The following is a 17,897-nucleotide window of genomic DNA, read 5'->3' as shown; positions in this document are numbered from 1 at the left end:
GAATCAGCACGGCCCCTGAATTTTTTGAGAATTTTTAGACGACTTTTTCAAAAATAAAATGTTCCACCAGTTATAACCTAACCTAACCCCGCCCACCCACCCGCCTCCATTTCAGTGATTCATTTAATCTGCTTTGAAGGAATCTTATAGTGAACAGAAATAAAATCGTTAGAATGAGAACGGGGCGGGTGGGTGGGGCTAGTACTTACTCAGATAAGACTGATTGTGGCCAATGACATAACCTCTAAGAAAATAGAGGGCGGGTGGGCGGGGCTAATATTTGCTAAAATAAAACTAATTTTGGTAAATGACTGAATAATATTAGGAGTAGTCAGTGGAAAAATCAAACTTAGCCCCGCCCGCCCACCCGTTTTTTATTTTTTTTCTGAAATAAGAAACACATTTTATAGCAAATAGTATACCGAAAAAACTACGATTTGCAATTTTTTTGAGAAAAATGTTTCTAAGAAAATAAAGGGTGGGTGGGCGGGGCTAGTACTTGCTAAGATAAGACTAATTTAGACAATGGCTTTCCCTCTGAGAAAACAGAGGATGAATGAGTGGGGTTTAAAGTTGCTAAAATAAGACTGAACCGTATTAAGAGTAGCCACTGGAATGAAGAAGGGGTGGGTGGGCGGGGCTACTACTTGCCCATAGAAAAAACTAAACTTAACCTGCCCATTTCCTTCCTCCATTTCACTAATTTAGCGTAAAACAGGAATAGCAAAAAAGTTAATATATATTTTTTGAGAATTTTTAAACAACTTTTTCAAAAATGAAATGTTCCACTATGTATACCCTAACTTAAAATTTACAAGAAAATGTATTTAGTTAAGTTTCGAAAATGGTCAAAAATGCGTCGAAATTTGAACAATTAGAAAAACTTTGAAAAAGTCATCTAAAAATTCACGAAAAATTCTGGGACAAGAATCTCGACTTGCTAATCCCAAAAATATAACGTATTTATAGTCACGGAGCAACATTTCCTAAATATTCGATTTTGAAGTCAGTTATTTTAAAATTCCAAAAATTCTGGAAGCAACTATAAAAAAATCCTTTTTCGAAATCGCTGAACTCCATCTTGAAAAAAGTAAACACCTCATTATCGCGAAAATTCCCCGCACGTGCGTCCCGCCACTCCCCTTCGCAAAAACGGCCCCCCGCGCCCCCGAACCCGGCATATTGTCTGTATAATTCCCCATTTGCATGTCTTCCCGAAATTGCATTTCGCAAATTCGAATTTAAGTGCTCCGTCGTCCTTAATGAAATTAGAGCGGCGCTCCGCCAAAAAGAAACAATAATAATGGTATAATAAGTGGATATTATGCAACCAGCCCAGCACATTAAATAAATCCTTCGAGCTCCTCGCTCCGCAAATAACTAACGTAATTATATTCGTCAGGGAACAATTTCAATTTTCGGCGGCGCCCGTTTCGCACGTTCTACTTTTATTGTTGGATCAAATGCAGACATGAAACGCTCGACTTGCTCCGGGGGCGGCGATGCGAGACCGCGCGCCGCTGCACATGCACCCACCAACACCCCACTAGCCAAATCCCGACCTGAAAGCAATTATTCCCGAGGAGAGGAGCCCGTAGTGACCTTGGTAGTACGCGGTAAATATTTCAGCCATGGTCATTACGTCGGGGCGCCTTACATTATTTAGTCGGGCCGTTTTCGTTTAGAGCGGTCGTTCTTTCGGACATGAAAAATTAAGGGTCTAATTACCGACAACAGACGGCGCCGCAATCGATATCGGCGTTTTAATTGAATTACATATCAACATCGTAGGTGGCGGATGGAATATTAATAGCGTCACGTGACGTGGCGCCACATTTGAATCCACCGAATTAGCACAAAGTAGTAAACTAAGAAAACGGATCCCGCCATAAACTAGGCGTTTTATTGCTCAAAACTGCAATAAACTATTATAGTGAGAGACCTGAAAAGAACATAAGGACGTCATAAAGCTCCCTCGTAACAACCCTAATTAAAAATGACTTAGATCTGGAAGTTCGCGTGGATTTTATGTCGAATTTGCTTCGAGCTTAATGAGCGGCTTAGAGCCGAAGTTTAATTTATGTCGGGAACGAAGCTCATGCATTCATACGGAGTATGAAAAAGTCGACAATTAAGGCAAATGGCCGCCTTTAGCATTATAATGGCGACATTTTGCAATTCAAATCGCGCCATTTTGTATTCGCGCCGGAATTAATTCTAATTGGTCGAGCACATGCCAGAGATCTCCGGAAAACAGCGACGCTTTTTATTAAATAATAAAAACCGTAATTCGGAGATTCATCAAGATAATGTTTTCCACTTTGTCAATAGTTGGCAGCCACTCATAAATCAGTACGAGGTAATAAATTACGCCACGAAGTAAGTTTTGACGTTTTAATTTAAAGTAAGGTGATTACTTAGACGGTTATTATGGAGTTTATGCCCAATTTAGGAGCGAAAGTATGTTGAATTAATGTTGCCCGACTGAAATTAAATTTTTAGACATAACCTCAAACTTATCTCGAGTAGGCTGACTTTCGGCGTGACGTCGCGAAAAACGCGTCACTCATGACAGGTACGTCGACCCAAGCCATCTTCTCCCTGTTGTTAGAAAATCAATCCGACAAAAAGAAGCCCCGAAAACGAAGATTTCGCTTTTTATCCTTCGAAACTTGGAGGAAGTTTTAATTTTAGATACCGGGTTAATTTTTCTCCACTAACGAATTGTTGGTTTGGAGGACCAACTGCTCTATTTAATTATCCACAATCGATAACGTGAATGTCTCTAAACATGCAATAAATTATTAAAACGTCGTCCATTCAATTGGAAACATTATGAAATTATGGGGAGTTAATTCCAACAATTGACGCCAGAAAAGCGATTTGTTTGAAGAGGGTTGTAAATGCATGTATAATTGGTTGCATACGCAATAAATTATTCATTATTGCTATTAGTAAATACACCCACAGGACAGTCAATATTCCAGACTATTTTCATCCGCTGGAGCTCTCAGACATATTAACAAACCCCCATAAACCAGCTGCAGCCGCCCCAACTCAATAAAAACGTAAATAATTCTCTTCGTACGAGCTCCGGCTGAATATTCCGAAACACGACTCCGCTATCTCCCGCCGCAATTGTTGTAATTAAATTTAAACACGGCTGTTATTGAATGAACAATAGCGTGACAACTTAACCCCCTAGTGATTAATGCGTTTACTGGCCAGCGACACTCTGATCCGAAGTCCTGCGACTACGTCACCAGCTGCTCCAAATTATTATAGCCCTATACAACGCAGATGCGTGACGGAAATGTCAGCTTTTTTCTAATGGCGGCGGCTTAAAGGGGTATGTGGCGGTGTAAACGCGGCTTCGAGCTTTGAGGTTATGTCGATTCCGAGAAATCACATTAAGTACATTAATCAAAATGTTAATTGGGGCTTTCGCCGAAAACATGTAATTGCTTTTCCACAATTAATCATTTCGGGCGCGAATTTGCATACTGGGGTTTTTTAAATCGAGGAGTTGGACAAATATTAGAAGCCGGGTTTACCGCACGAAATTTTAATTTTAATGACACCACATGTCACATGAACAGAAAATCGATGTAAGTGTGGGTTTACTTAAGTCAACTTTACTTAACAAGGTTTACCAAACACACATGCCAAATATTAGTAGCTATCTTAAATATTGATCCCGAACTTTAAAGTAAACATGTTTGTCGCCTTAACACTTTTCTATTATCATACTTTCTCGAGGTGGAATGATGTACTGTATCGACTTCCGAGACCAGTAAACTATGCATAAGTTAATTGATTATTCGGTTCAATAACAAAAACCGGCTTGGTTTAAGTAGAAAAATCGAGTAAATTACAAAAAAGCCGGATTTACAATAGCGATTTCGTAAAAAGTGACAGATAATTGCACTGACAGCACACGTCACGACAGCCCAAGATCAATAAATAAAACCCATCTCGCATGGAGCAAAGAGGTCATCGCTACATAGCAACCATTTCAAGTGCTTTGTATATGTCAAACGCGCGACATTCAGAAGGCGCTGACGAATAAATATCACCCAAGAATTTTCAACTCCTCTAAACTTTTACGAAAGTTAGGTTATGATTATATGATTAAGTCATGTCTTTAAAAAAAAATAATCAGAACAATACAAACTGGCCTCGTTTCGGAATAGAAAATCAATCGCGACAACACAATGACATAATAATTGGCGCGTTTATCGGTTGTTTTAAATCACGCCGTATGAAAGCTTTTATTTTCCGTAAAGTAAACTACTGGAGTGTCCGAGTGTTTGTTTTACTAATAAAGCGACCCTAACGATGGCTCAAAGTCGGCTTCACACGATCGAAATTTGGGTGACGGTTGAGGTTATGTTTAATTTAGAATTTAGGGCCAAAACAGTGACAGATAAATGGAACGATAGCATGTCGCGTAAACCCAAAATCGATAAATTAAACCCATCTGGCACAACAAAGAGGTCATCGCTACTAACAACCAATTCAGTGCTGCGTGTGTCAAACTCCGTACGGTAAACATCAAACAAATCGAGCGCTTCCAAGCAGGAAAAAAATTCGCCGTGAATATTTCAAGCGCCGGAAGCGCACTATTTTTAACCATAAAAGTGTAAAAAAGACACTGGAAATAATCGTTTTTTGATTTTTGAACGTCAACTGGAGTATAATTCTTATTTCGACGAAGCGGCAAAAGTCAACGTCAACTATGATATGAAAATAAATGGTAATAGAGTGTGTAATAAGCATGGAGTTGTTTGCGGCTCTACTTAAGTCATCTTTACTTAACAAGACTTAGTTAAACACAACTGAGTATCAATGTTTATGTTATACATTTGTTTCATAAACATTAAAGTAAACTTGTAACGCACGTTATATTTGTTTGGACAAAAACTAGCCCCGATTTAAAATTGAAAATCAATTCAGACAACCCAGTGTTGTATTAAATGTGTCAAGACTGTAACCAGTTGAAACTGTTTGCTTTTTCGTGACATTTTTGTCACTAAACTAGCGAAGCCCGGTTTACACGATGCAAATTCGCGTCGACAGCGTCAGTTGAGGTTATGTCATAATTTAAATTAAAATCGACTACGTTGAGTGAAGAATCCCTAGCACATGTAGCGTAAACCCAAAATCAATATATAAAAACCCATCTCACACCGAGTACAGAGGTCATCGCTACAAACGAGCAATTTAAATGCCGCGTATCCATCACCCCCCATAAAATAAATATCAAACAAAGCCGGCACTCCCAAACAAAAAAAAAAAAAAAACAACAAAATCCCCATACATATTTAAACGGCCCCCAGTTTCGAAGCCGACCCATATAAAATGCAAATGGGGCCTTCGGAAAGGGAAAAATTTACCTTATCAGAAGAAGACAGATTAGATAGACGGACAAGAAAGGAAATTCCACACTGTCACTGCGATAACGAGCCGGAACGGTCACTCGCCACTCCGTATTAAAATGAATGAAAGAGAGAGTTGATTAGAGGTACGGTGAAGTGTAGTGTCTTAGCAGGGAGCAGGCAAGGCCCTCTTCGAGAACGGGGGCGCCAAACTGACATAAATAGAGGGGTGGCAACACATCCGAACGTGTGCCTGCGCGAGTGGAGTCCTGCTCCTGCTCCTGCTCCTGCTCCTGCTGACCCGCCCGCCAGAGGTTCGACTCCTTTTCGGCACGGCGTTCAGTCGATATCGCGCCGGATTCGAATTTTAACGGCGTGTCGGACAAGGACGGGGAATGCGGGGGGCGGCGGCGGCGGCGCGTGCACGGGATGCCGGAGACGGCTCATTCATGGGTGGACGGCCGGGGGCGGAAATGGGCAGCCGGGCGCGGGACCCAAACGAACACAGAGCCAAAGCTCGGCGTATTGTGGGCTGCCTACCCGCATGTTGTGTTTTGTGGGTTTAAACAGATTATGATTAAATGGAGGGTTGGGGCGGTTTTGTGACGGGAGAGAGGCTGTGGAAACGTTTTCTGGGCTCGGGATGAGTTTTAAATCTGGGTGAAGATGGCCGGGAAAAACGGGCAGACGAAATGTCACCAGAAGGCAGGGGCGGAGTGGACGATTTTTTCCCAAGTTGACAGTAGTAAAGATTATTTAAATTTTGTAAAATAAGATACTTCTGCACGTGTGGTTTATGAACCCCGGTTGAATTTTTATCCTAGACATCCAGATTTTGAGAAAAAAAAAATCAAAATTAAAACATCTTGCAAATTAACTTTGAAACTGATATGAAATTTCTAAACTGAAGTCAGTAGTAAGTAAAATGGTACGTTTCACCCCACGCTTTTTTTTACCTGCTTTTTCCTGTATTTTAAGGTACTTTATCACGTTTTAAGCAAACAGGCCAATTTTGACGTTGAAGTTTTTTTTTGCTTTTTTAAAAAGTCGTTTTTTGTCGTGAAGTTTGTTTTAAATGCATTTTTTAACATTTCACTCCATTTTTAAGGTTATTTTTTTTAAGTTGTGGATTTTAACCATGATTCCAGCCGATCCATACAGAAATTTTGACTTTGAAATTTTTATAAAAAAGTAAAAAAACACTTCAACGTCAAAACTGGCCTGTTAAAAATGATAAAGCACCTTATAACAAATTAAAAAACATAAATATAAAATAACATATTCCTGGATGTGTGACTTATGAATCCATGTTGAGTTTCTAGCATCCAGATTTTTTGAAAAAAAAATATTATGTAACAATATCGTGCAAATATTTTAAGATTATTTGAAACATGGTAAATCGGTAGTCAAAATTTCTCCGTCATCTTACTACATTTTTGCCGAACTTCTTCAAATTTATGAGTGTTTATGAGGATTTAAGTTGATTACTACAAAAGATTTAGACATATTTTAAGTTTCTTGTCGAAATAAGTCTACACAAATTAAGAAAAAACAAACAAAATGTAGCCCCGCCCACCCACCCCGTCTCAATTGCGATGATTTTTTTTATTGGTCGTGAGCCAAGAAGGCGGAGCTTGACTGCAAAATCCTTATTTCTCCACAAGAAATTAAAAACATATTTTTGAGTATCCATAATTCCTTAAATCCCTAAGGATTTTGCAGTTAAGTTTCGCCCCTTTGGCTCACGACCAATAAAAAAAATCATCACAAATGAAATAGGGCGGGTGGGCGGGGCTTATATTTCGCCTTTTTTTCTTAATATACATGGTATTCTTTGAACAACACGATACTCAAAAACATGTTTTTAATTTCTTCTAAAGAAATAAGAAATTTGCAGTTAAGTTCTGCCCCCTTGATTCACGACCAATAAAAAAATCATCACAATTGATATAGGGCGGGTGGGCGGGGCTTATATTTCGCCTTTTTTTATATACATAGCATTCTGTGAACAAGACGATACTCAAAAACGTGTTTTTAATTTCTTGTAAAGAAATAAGGAATTTGCAGTTAAGCTCTGCTCCCTTCATTCACGGCCAATAAAAAAAATCATCACAATTGAGATAGGGCGGGTGGGCGGGGCCTATATTTCACCCTTTTTTCTTAATATACATATTATTCTTTGATCAACACGATACTCAAAAACATGTTTTTAATGTCTTGTAAAAAATAAGGAATTTGCAGTTAAGCTCTGCCCCTTTGATTCACGGCCAATAAAAAAATTCATCACAATTGAGATAGGGCGGGTGGGCGGGGCTTATATTTCGCCCTTTTTTCTTGATATACATATTATTCTTTGATCAACACGATACTCAAAAACATGTTTTTAATTTCTTGTAAAGAAATAAGGAATTTGCAGTTAAGCTCTGCCCCTTTGATTCACGCCCAATAAAAAAAATCATCACAATTGAGACAGGGCGGGTGGGCGGGGCTTATATTTCGCCCTTTTTTCCTAATACACATATTATTCTTTGATCAACACGATACTCAAAAACATGTTTTAATTTCTTGTAAAGAAATAAGGAATTTGTAGTTAAGCTCTGCCCCCTTAATTCACGGCCAATAAAAAAAATCATCACAATTGAGATAGGGCGGGTGGGCGGTCTGACATTTTGCCTTTTTGATTTAATATTTGTGGACTTCTTTTCAAAACATGAAACTTGAAATATGTTTAAAATGGAAAATCTGTATAAGGTTTGGCAGTTAGGTTTCGCTCCATAATTGCAAAATCCCTATTTCCTGGCAAAAATGTACCATTTTAACCATGTTTTAAGTTTCTTGTGGTTAAAAGATGACTATGTATATGAAGAAAAAAAAACATAATTTAAGCCCCGCCCACCCGCCCTATCTCAATTCTGATGATTTTTTTATTCGTCGTAACCAGAGGGGCGAAACTTAACTGTAAAATCCTTATTTTTCTATAAGAAATTACCATGTGAAAAGTGTTCTTAAGTAATCGTGTTATACAAAGAAAACTAGTAAATGTATTAATTAAAAAAGAAAACCAAAAGAGAAGCTCCGCCCATCCGTCTCGATCTCAATCGTGATGAATTTTTCATTCGTTGTCAGACCGAGGGGCGGAGCGTAATTGCAAAATCTATATTTCCCTATACAAATTTAACAATTTAACCATGTTCTAAGTTTCTTGTTGCAAAAAAATGGCAATGTATATTAAGAAAAAAAGGGTAAAGTATAAGCCCCGCCCACCCGCCCTGTCTCAATAGTGATGTTTTTTTTCATTCGCTGTGACCCAAGGAGGCGGAACTTAACTGCAAAATCCACATTTCCTTACAAAAATTTACCATTTTAAATGTATTTCAAGTTTCTAAGATTAAAAAAATCATCACAATTGAGATGGGGTGGGTGGGCGGGGTTTATATTTTCCCTTTTTTTCTTTATATACACAGTATTCTTTAAACAACACGATACTCAAAGCATGTTTTTAATTTCTTGTAAAGAAATAAGTATTTTGCAGTTAAGCTCTGCCCCTTTGATTCACGGTGAATAAAAAAAATCATCACAATTGAGACAGGGTGGGTGGGCGGGCATACATATCGATTTTGAAATTAGGCTCCCCCCATAATTGCAAAAACCATATTTAATTGCAAAAATGTACCATTTCAACAAGTTCTAAGTTTGTTGTTGTGAAAAAATGTTGTTGTTAAGAAACAAAAGGCAAAATGTGAGGCCCGCCCACCCACCCTGTCTCAATCCTGATGATTTTTTTTTTATTCGTCGTAAGCCGAGGGGCGAAGTTTAATTATACAATCCTTATTTTTCTACGAGAAATTACCATGCGAAATATGTTCTTGAGTAGGTAATCGTGTTATCCAAATAAAACCCAAAGAGAAGCCCCACCCATCCGTCTCGATCTCAATCGTGATGAATTTTTCATTCGTTGTCAGACCGAGGGGCGGAGTCTAATTGCAAAGTCGGTACTTTTATACAAAAATTTGCCATTTTAAACATGTTTTAAGTTTCTTGTTGTGAAAAGAAGACTACACATATTAAGAAAAAAGAGCAAAATGTAAGTAAGCCAATAAACGCTTTTTGAAAATATTCTCGATTCACTTTGGTTTATTTTTGGTGAGAAATTCCCATTTCAAACGTTTTTTTTTGATTCTTTTTCTTGATAAGAAGTTGTCCAGTCCGCCCCTGCCAGAATGTGCAACACGCAATGCCAAAAGGCCCCGGAATGCGCCCGAGAATTCCCCTCTTTTGTCCTGTGTGGAGAATTACAAGCGCGATTTTTTCCTCCGTCGTTTTCGCACAATTTTATCGACGTGCTCGGAATGCTTGTTTCTTACAAGCCTCATTCATCCGCGTCCATTCATCGCTCGACTTTTCCGAAAAGAAAAGCTAATTATCACACGTCAACTTATCTCGCTGACATCTACAGTACAAACAATTGCGTAATTTTGTTTTCCTCCGGTATTTTCCTTTCGGGTAATTATCGTGGTTTATTTATGGGCTTACAAAGAGGCACCGGGGATGTAATTAACATAAAAAAACGGCCACATATAGGGGAATTATCACTATCAGTCGTGGCGCACCTGCTTATGAATTCCAGCGATAACAGCACGGATCACTCGAATTACGCCTCTATTTATAACAAAAAATTACCATATGCCAGAACGCAAGATATCGTTATCAATATTCATGGGGCGGCCTTGAAATTCCGATTTCTTTTTTGCCATCTGTCTTGTTTTTCACCTCTGGAACTAGATCATCGCCGCAAGGCCAAGGCGCCGCTGCCTTGATCAATTTTTCGCTGTTTTATGTGTTTTCTTTCCTCATTTAATCGCCAAGTTTGGCCAAAACGGAAATAAAACGCCGGTTCGGGCGAAATGGAAAGCATTTTTTCGGTGCGCGCGGTTTTATAATTATGCATGAACGCCATCGTCCGTCACACTACTAATAAATTAAAAAAAAAAAAAACAAAAAAAATACACGGTAGAGTAAATCGGCTGCCGCTATCGAAACGGAGCGGCTGATCGCGATTCCCGCGTTCGAAACGCGGCGCTAAAGCACGGTGGCCGATTTGCCGCTCCCACGAAACGCGATCCGATTAGTGGTTCATTAGTTTGTGTTGCTTTCATTGTGCCGCGTCCTGGCTGACTCATCGCGGCGCCAGTGGCGTACGAACAGTTATTTCTGGCCCTTTGTTGGACGAGCGAGTTATTTTAGATATCTAGTCGTAGGCGCCCATTGACACCTTAAAATTTTTGTAATATAACTACTCTCTGATTCTTTTGCGCCTAACTTCATTCCACTCTAGCTACAAATAAAAGTTCGATGCCAACTGCAATAACTTTTAAACAAAAATTTGCATTGGTGGGAGATTTCAAAATATCTCATTGGCTACGTGTAAATGTATCGTAAATATTAGTCCACCGGTAATTCGTACAGAAAAACAAAGCAATATTTTTGAGTATTTGGGTTCAAAATAATTGCAAAAAGTAATTGTAAGTGACTGAATTACTCAAAAAAAGTAATTCGTTCCAATTACTAACTCATTACATTTTTTGAAAAAATAATGCATTGCAATTACTCATTACCTGAATTGATTTACAGTAATGAATTACTTGTAATTGAATTACTTCCAACCACTGCTTCTTGTATGTACCATGGTTAGTATGACAGAATATTGTGTGAATTTTCCTAGTTTAAACGGGCCTATTTTGAAATAGGTTAGAACAATAATGACATCGCTAAAATTTTGTGTCAAAATAGTGATAACTGATAAATATTTAACAGGTTTGTCAAATTGACAAGTAAGAGATAGGTACATTTTACATTGTACAAAAATTCCATTCCCGTTTTTTCTGGAGCCTACTGCACATGGAGTTGTTAGCGAATAAAAAACGTCCATTTCAATTGTTTTAAAAAGTTTTTTTTCTTTTAAAACATGAGACGTAATTTTTTTTCTGGTTTAACAATTTTTTTAAGTACCTTTTTCACATGTTGTATCTGACTGTTAATTTTTGTTACATTATTTTTTTTATAAATTGATTTACTGAATAATAACTGTAGCATAAAATGTAAATCTAAAAGCAAACCATAAAACACATCAACAAAATTATTTGTTATAATCTGTATTAAAAATATTGAGGTTATGATAGCATGTTGACTCTGTTAAATAACAAATAAAGTCGCGATCTTTTCTATAGAACCACTCCCTAGTGTAAATTTTCAAAATTTGATTGGTGTAAGTGACCTTGACGGGTTTCTGGGGGAAAACATATGTGTCAAAAATTTGACAGGTTAGATGGCCCCATTGTCAATGTAGATATTTTATTTTAATAAATAGATGAACAGAACATACAGTCTGCACGGGATACAGTGCGGCATAACTGAGGGCAACCGAAACATTCGTGTTGTGCTAGTTTCGATTGCTATATCAACTACCGCTACCAACCGCGTTCGGAGTAAAGTACTAGATGACAGGGCTACCAACTTGACTTTTTATCGAGTGGTTCCGTAGAAATGACCGCTACTGTACCTGATAATTTACGGGAAAAAGTATATTTTATCTGTTTATTTAATTACAACTGTTAAAAAATTAAAATGTTTATAACAATAAAAAAGCACCAAAAAAAAAACAAAAAAAAAAACGTTTTAAAAGAATGCAAGTTCTTTTTTTCTTGTGCGAAATCATCAATTACTCTACGAACTAATTTTCGTCAAGACTGATTTTGACATATGAGATATCCTCTAAGATAAAACTGATTTTAGCAAATGATATACCCTCAAAAAAGAAGAGGGTGGGTGGGCGGGGCTAGTACTTGCTAAGATAAGACTGATTTTGGCAAGCACTAGCCCCACCCACCCACCCTTTTTTTTCTTAGAAGGTATGTGATTTGCCAAAGTCACTCTTATCTCGGCAGGTACTAGCCCCGCCCACCCACCCTCTCTTTCCTTAGAGAGTATGTCATTTGCTAAAATCACTCTTATCTTAGTAGGTGCTAGCCCCGCCCACCCACCCTCTCTTCTCTTGGAGGGTATGTCATCTGCCAAAATCAGTTTTATCTTAGTAGGTGCTATCCCCGCCCACCCACCCTTTCTTCTCCTTGAAAGTATGTCATTTGCCAAAATCGGTCTTATTTTAGCAGCTAATAAGAGCAGAGAGGGTGGGTGGGTGGAGCTAGTACATCTAAGATATAACTTATTTTTGCAGATGACATTCTCTAAGAGAGAGGGTGGGTGGGCGGGGCTAGTATTTGCTAAGATAAGACTGATTTTGGCAGGCACTATCCCCGCCCACCCACCCTCTTTTTTCTTAGGGAGTATGTTATTTGCTAAAATCACTCTTATCTTAGCAGGTGCTAGCCCCGCCCACCCACCCACTCTTCTTTTGCAGGGTATGTCATCTGCCAAAATCACTCTTATCTTAGGAGGTGAGCCCCGCCCACCCACCTTCTCTTCTCTTGGAGGGTATGCCATTTGCCAAAATTACTCTTATCTTGGCAGGTAATAGCCCCGCCCACCCACTCTCTCTTCTCTTAGAAAGTATGTCATTTGCCAAAATCGGTCTTATTTTAGCAGCCACTAAGAGAAAAGAGGGTGAATGGGTGGAGCTAGTACATCTAAGATATGACTGATTTTTGCAGATGACATATCCTCTAAAAAATAGAGGGTGGGTGGGCGGGGCTAGTATTTGCTAAGATAAGACTGATTTGGCAGGCACTAACCCCGCCCACCCACCCTCTTTTTCCTTAGAGAGTATGTCATTGCCAAAATCAGTTTTATCTTAGCAGGTGCTAGCCCCGCCCACCCACCCTCCCTTCTCTTGGAGGGTATGTCATCTGCCAAAATCAGTTTTATCTTAGTAGGTACTATCCCCGCCCACCCGCCCTTTCTTCTCTTAGAAACTATGTCATTTGCCAAAATCGGTCTTATTTTAGCAGCCGCTAAGAGAAGAGAGGGTGAATGGGTGGAGCTAGTACATCTAAGATATGACAGATTTTTGCAGATGACATATCTTCTAAAAAGAGAGAGGGCGGGTGGGCGGGGCTAGTACTTGCTAAGATAAGACTGGTTTTGGCAGGCACTAGCTCCGCCCACCCACCCTTTTGTTTCTTAGAGAGTATGTCATTTGCCAAAATCACTCTTGTTTTAGCATGTGCTAGCCCCGCCCACCCACCCTCTCTTCTCTTGGAGGGTATGTCATTTTCCAAAATCACTCTTATCTTGGCAGGTAATAGCCCCGCCCACCCAACGTCTCTTCTCTTAGAAAGTATGTCATTTGCCAAAATCGGTCTTATTTTAGCAGCCACTAAGAGAAGAGAGGGTGAATGGGTGGAGCTAGTAGATCTAAGATATGACTGATTTTTGCAGATGACATATCCTCTAAGAAGAGACAGGGTGGGTGGGCGGGGCTAATATTGGCTAAGATAAGACTGATTTTGGCAGGCACTAGCGCCGCCCACCCACCCTCTCTTTTCTTACAGAGTTTGTCATCTGCCAAAATCACTCTTATCTTAGCAGGTGCTCGCCCCGTCCACCCACCCACTCTTCTTTTGCAGGGTATGTCATCTGCCAAAATCAGTTTTATCTTAGTAGGTACTATCCCCGCCCACCCACCCTTTCTTCTCTTAGAAAGTATGTCATTTGCCAAAATCGGTCTTATTTCAGCATCTACTAAGAGTAGAGAGCGTGGGTGGGAGGAGCTAGTACATCTAAGATATAACTGATTTTTGCAGATGACATATTCTCTAAGAAGAGAGAGGGTGGGTGGGCGGTGCTAATACTTGCCAAGATAAGACTGATTTTGGCTGGAACTAGCCCCACCCACCCACCCTCTCTTTTCTTAGAGAGTATGTCATTTGCCAAAATCACTCTTGTCTTAGCATGTGCTAGCCCCGCCCACCCACCCTCTCTTCTCTTGGAGGGTATGTCATTTTCCAAAATCACTCTTATCTTGGCAGGTAATAGCCCCGCCCACCCAACGTCTCTTCTCTTAGAAAGTATGTCATTTGCCAAAATCGGTCTTACTTTAACAGCCACTAAGAGAAGAGAGGGTGAATGGGTGGAGCTAGTAGATCTAAGATATGACTGATTTTTGCAGATGACATATCCTCTAAGAAGAGACAGGGTGGGTGGGCGGGGCTAGAATTTGCTAAGATAAGACTGATTTTGGCAGGCACTAGCCCCGCCCACCCTCTCTTTTCTTAGAGAGTATGTCATCTGCCAAAATCACTCTTATCTTAGCAGGTGTTAGCCCCGCCCACTCACCCACTCTTCTTTTGCAGGGTATGTCATCTGCCAAAATCAGTTTTATCTTAGTAGGTACTATCCCCGCCCACCCACCCTTTCTTCTCTTAGAAAGTATGTCATTTGCCAAAATCGGTCTTATTTCAGCATCTACTAAGAGTAGAGAGCGTGGGTGGGAGGAGCTAGTACATCTAAGATATAACTGATTTTTGCAGATGACATTCTCTAAGAAGAGAGAGGGTGGGTGGGCGGGGCTAAAACTTGCCAAGATAAGACTGATTTTGGCAGCTACTAGCCCCGCCCACCCACCTTCTTTTTTATTAGAGTGTATTTTATTACCAAAATCAGTTTTATCTTAGCAAGTATTGATGACTAACTTTTACAAAAAATGACCAAAATTTGGAAACATTGCAAGCTTACTTATATGCACAAGGCAGAAATTTTGAACATCTTTTTGTTTTTTTAATGTTTTTTTTTTGGTTTATTTATTATAAATAAAAAAATAACAGCTTGTTTTATTAATAATAAAGCACAACGATTAATGACTACTGGTTGTCATGGTTATTGTCTTAAAAAAAAGGTGGATTTCAGTCATCTTTACTAAGAATTCAGAAAGAAAAAAAAACGTATATAACGTACTGAAGAGTTAATGCGCCATTTTGCAGACACCCAGTATAACGTAATGGCATTTAAAAAAAAACAGTTTTCCATCACCATTTTGATTTTAATTTTGGTGATTTTTTTTTTGTCGGAAAAGAGATACAGTAAAAGAAATTTTTTCGACAAAATCTTATTCCACCGTATCTCATTTCCGATAAAAAAAAGTCGATAATGTTTGTGGGCTAAAAACAGTGACGCCAACCGCCTTCCGAAATTTCCACAAGTACCTGAGATACCGATTTTGAAAAATTCGTAATGAAAATTTTCATCAAAATGGGAAAAAGAAAACGATGAACTGTTTAAAAAAATTGCTATTTTGTGATGCAGTGAAACTTATGGTCGGGTTATATTTATTTCAGACGTTATTTATGATTTGGATCGTTGCAAAAATCTCCCCAACGGGCGCCCATGCATCCAGTTGAACAAGAAAAGTGTGCTTTTAGTTTTTACTGCGTCCAAAGAAATTCTTATTAGTTTCGAAAGTGATCCATAATCTGGACCAACTCTCTAGCGAGCTGAATTATTACTATGCAAATGTAAATTATTCCGATGCACAAATTTTCTTCAGTTATGTTCAATTTAAAATTTAAATTTCAAATCTATTAGACGTTTCGTTTCTGGATTTCCCGAATGTAACGCAAAATAACCGAATTCCATTTTTTTGTAAACGTCAATTCAAAATTTTGACGTTTTGCGACCATTTTCGCCATCACGCCCCGCCATTGGCCATTTTCGCTGACACTTGCCGCAGCCACCCGCGATCCTCACAACCACAAACAATCCCCGTTCACGTGCCGCCCCTGCGTTTTACCTGCGGAAGCACATTACCAATCGCGGCGAGTCTACCTTTAACAGCAAACCGTCGCGGAACCTTGAATATGAAATAAAACATTCCCCATAAACAGTCGGTAGCTTTTCGTCGAATTTCCGCCGAAAAAACGCGTGTGGCAGTTTTGTTGACACCTGTCAAAACGCATCATTGATGAAATCGATCGGTGAGTAATCAAACCGCCAATAACCCAAATTTCTATAATTAGAACCCGTTTTCGCCTTATTACGTTGTGCAATAGAGAAATCGGGCGATTATTTTGGTAGTTGTTTTGATGGCTTGACGTAAACCAAACATAACCTCAAAGTGTCTTTGTGCAGGAATAGAGTAGTGTCCCGTCGCCATGTCGCAAAGCAGCGCCGTTTACCAGCCCACGACCGTCACCTACGAGGCGAACGGCCGCCAGGAGCGGTGGCAGGACAGACCCATAAGCTATTTGGCGTCTTCAGTGACCCAAGCCGCCCGGAGACCTTGTGGGCTGTCGTGTCTCCCGTCGCGGAACCTGCTGCCGATCGTCCTCATCACGTCATGCGTGGCTTCGTTTTCGTTAGGGTGAGTAGACAAATTCGCGTCTGAAGGAGCCAAGAAGCTAAGTTTAAGTGTGCCATAGGCTGGTGATGCTCATCCATGGCGCCATGGGGTATTCCGACACGCCAGAAGACAAAGAAGAAGTCTACTTAGTCATTACTATTTTCGGGGCGATTTTCTTCGCTCTCTCGATATTGCTATTTGGTAAATACGGTTTTTTGACGTTATTAAGGGTACTCAATGTTAGTTTCAGTGTTTTTTATGAGGTTGACCCGCCGGATTTGCTGGAGGAACGCGAAAGACCACTTGAACGCGTCCGGGGGGCAGGCGCTCACTGTTAATCCGTCTACTGACTTTTTGGTTTCTGCTCAATACGCCCCTGTGTCGGAGGTGGCGTATCAACCAGCCCAGGAGGACACAGAACAGAGCAAGCTGATGCCCCAAGAAAATAAAGAGTTGATGTGAGTAGAGCGACTCTGTGGTTGGGTTTCTGATGGTTGTTTGTAGAAACGAAGATACGGACCGTATGGTCGAGAGTGACCCCCGGATTGTGCTACGTCCTTTGAACCCATCCGCCCACGAAGAGACTTAAGTTCAACGAAAAACGTCCACGTAACGATTACATTGTATAAAATGTATCTTAATTTAGTCTACACAATCACTTAGCTTATCACTTAACCAGCTGTGAGTACTTTAAGAAACGATGCTTCCGCTTAAGAGTTATTTTTGAAACAGCAATAGAAATTCGATGTTGAAGTCGTGCACCGTAGAATAGACGAAACGTCGCTATTTTCTTAAAAATTACGCTGGTTCGTAATGTACTTAAGAAATCTCTTGATGTAGATCTGTATTTTCGAAACATTCCAAACTATCCCTCCTGGATTTCCTCGTGAAAAGACATGACGACTGCATTTATTAGTTGTAACGTAATTTATTTGTTTAGGTTAGTCTGGTTGTTTTTTTAAGGAAAACTTTACAAATCCGTTGTTCTTAATCTTTTCTAAATTAAACAAAGTAACAACAATCACTGTTTTATTTAACTCGCCTAGACTAGATAAAACATTAGTGAGGTAGAAAATACAAAAATACTCTCAAAATATACACTTTGTACACGTCAGTCTTAAGTAAGGTCCTTGCGCCGCCACCACGGGATGCCCTGCTGATCGGGCTGCGCCGGCCTCACGACCTGCGGCACCACCCTGTAACCACACTCGTTACAACACACTAAACTC

The 17,897-nt window shown here is 39.7% G+C and overlaps 2 protein-coding genes and 1 long non-coding RNA gene across 5 annotated transcripts in view; 1 reads left to right on the top strand and 2 right to left on the bottom strand.

The window, feature by feature from the left end:
- LOC135133320 (uncharacterized) overlaps window positions 1–5,681 on the bottom strand; it is a 68,855-nt gene extending 63,174 nt beyond the window's left edge. Inside the window, exon 1 of the long non-coding RNA XR_010281168.1 lies at window positions 5,397–5,681. This is a non-coding gene — a long non-coding RNA (uncharacterized LOC135133320). The remainder of the gene's footprint in view (window positions 1–5,396) is intronic.
- A 10,373-nt stretch (window positions 5,682–16,054) lies between these two features.
- On the top strand, window positions 16,055–17,689 carry LOC135131671 (uncharacterized). The gene is made up of 5 exons (XM_064059519.1): window positions 16,055–16,303; window positions 16,458–16,689; window positions 16,748–16,869; window positions 16,919–17,126; window positions 17,173–17,689. Exons 2-5 carry the CDS (start codon window positions 16,481–16,483, stop codon window positions 17,255–17,257), a joined length of 624 nt encoding a protein of 207 aa, XP_063915589.1. The 5' UTR covers window positions 16,055–16,303; window positions 16,458–16,480; the 3' UTR covers window positions 17,258–17,689.
- The window catches only part of LOC135131670 (uncharacterized), a 54,169-nt gene continuing 53,955 nt past the window's right edge, over window positions 17,684–17,897 (bottom strand). For all 3 annotated transcript variants that reach the window (XM_064059516.1, XM_064059517.1, XM_064059518.1), the window contains exon 6: window positions 17,684–17,864. In XM_064059516.1, the coding sequence (XP_063915586.1) occupies window positions 17,786–17,864 (79 nt within the window). In that variant the 3' untranslated portion in view covers window positions 17,684–17,785. The remainder of the gene's footprint in view (window positions 17,865–17,897) is intronic.

This window comes from Zophobas morio, unplaced genomic scaffold (genome assembly GCF_036711695.1).
Source record: "Zophobas morio isolate AGI-343-1 ecotype UQ-CSIRO unplaced genomic scaffold, CSIRO_AGI_Zmor_V1 ptg000021l, whole genome shotgun sequence".
NCBI classification, from domain to species: Eukaryota; Metazoa; Arthropoda; class Insecta; order Coleoptera; family Tenebrionidae; genus Zophobas; species Zophobas morio.
The sequence above is the reverse complement of the archived record's forward strand: the minus strand, read 5'-3'. Positions and strand labels throughout refer to the sequence as shown.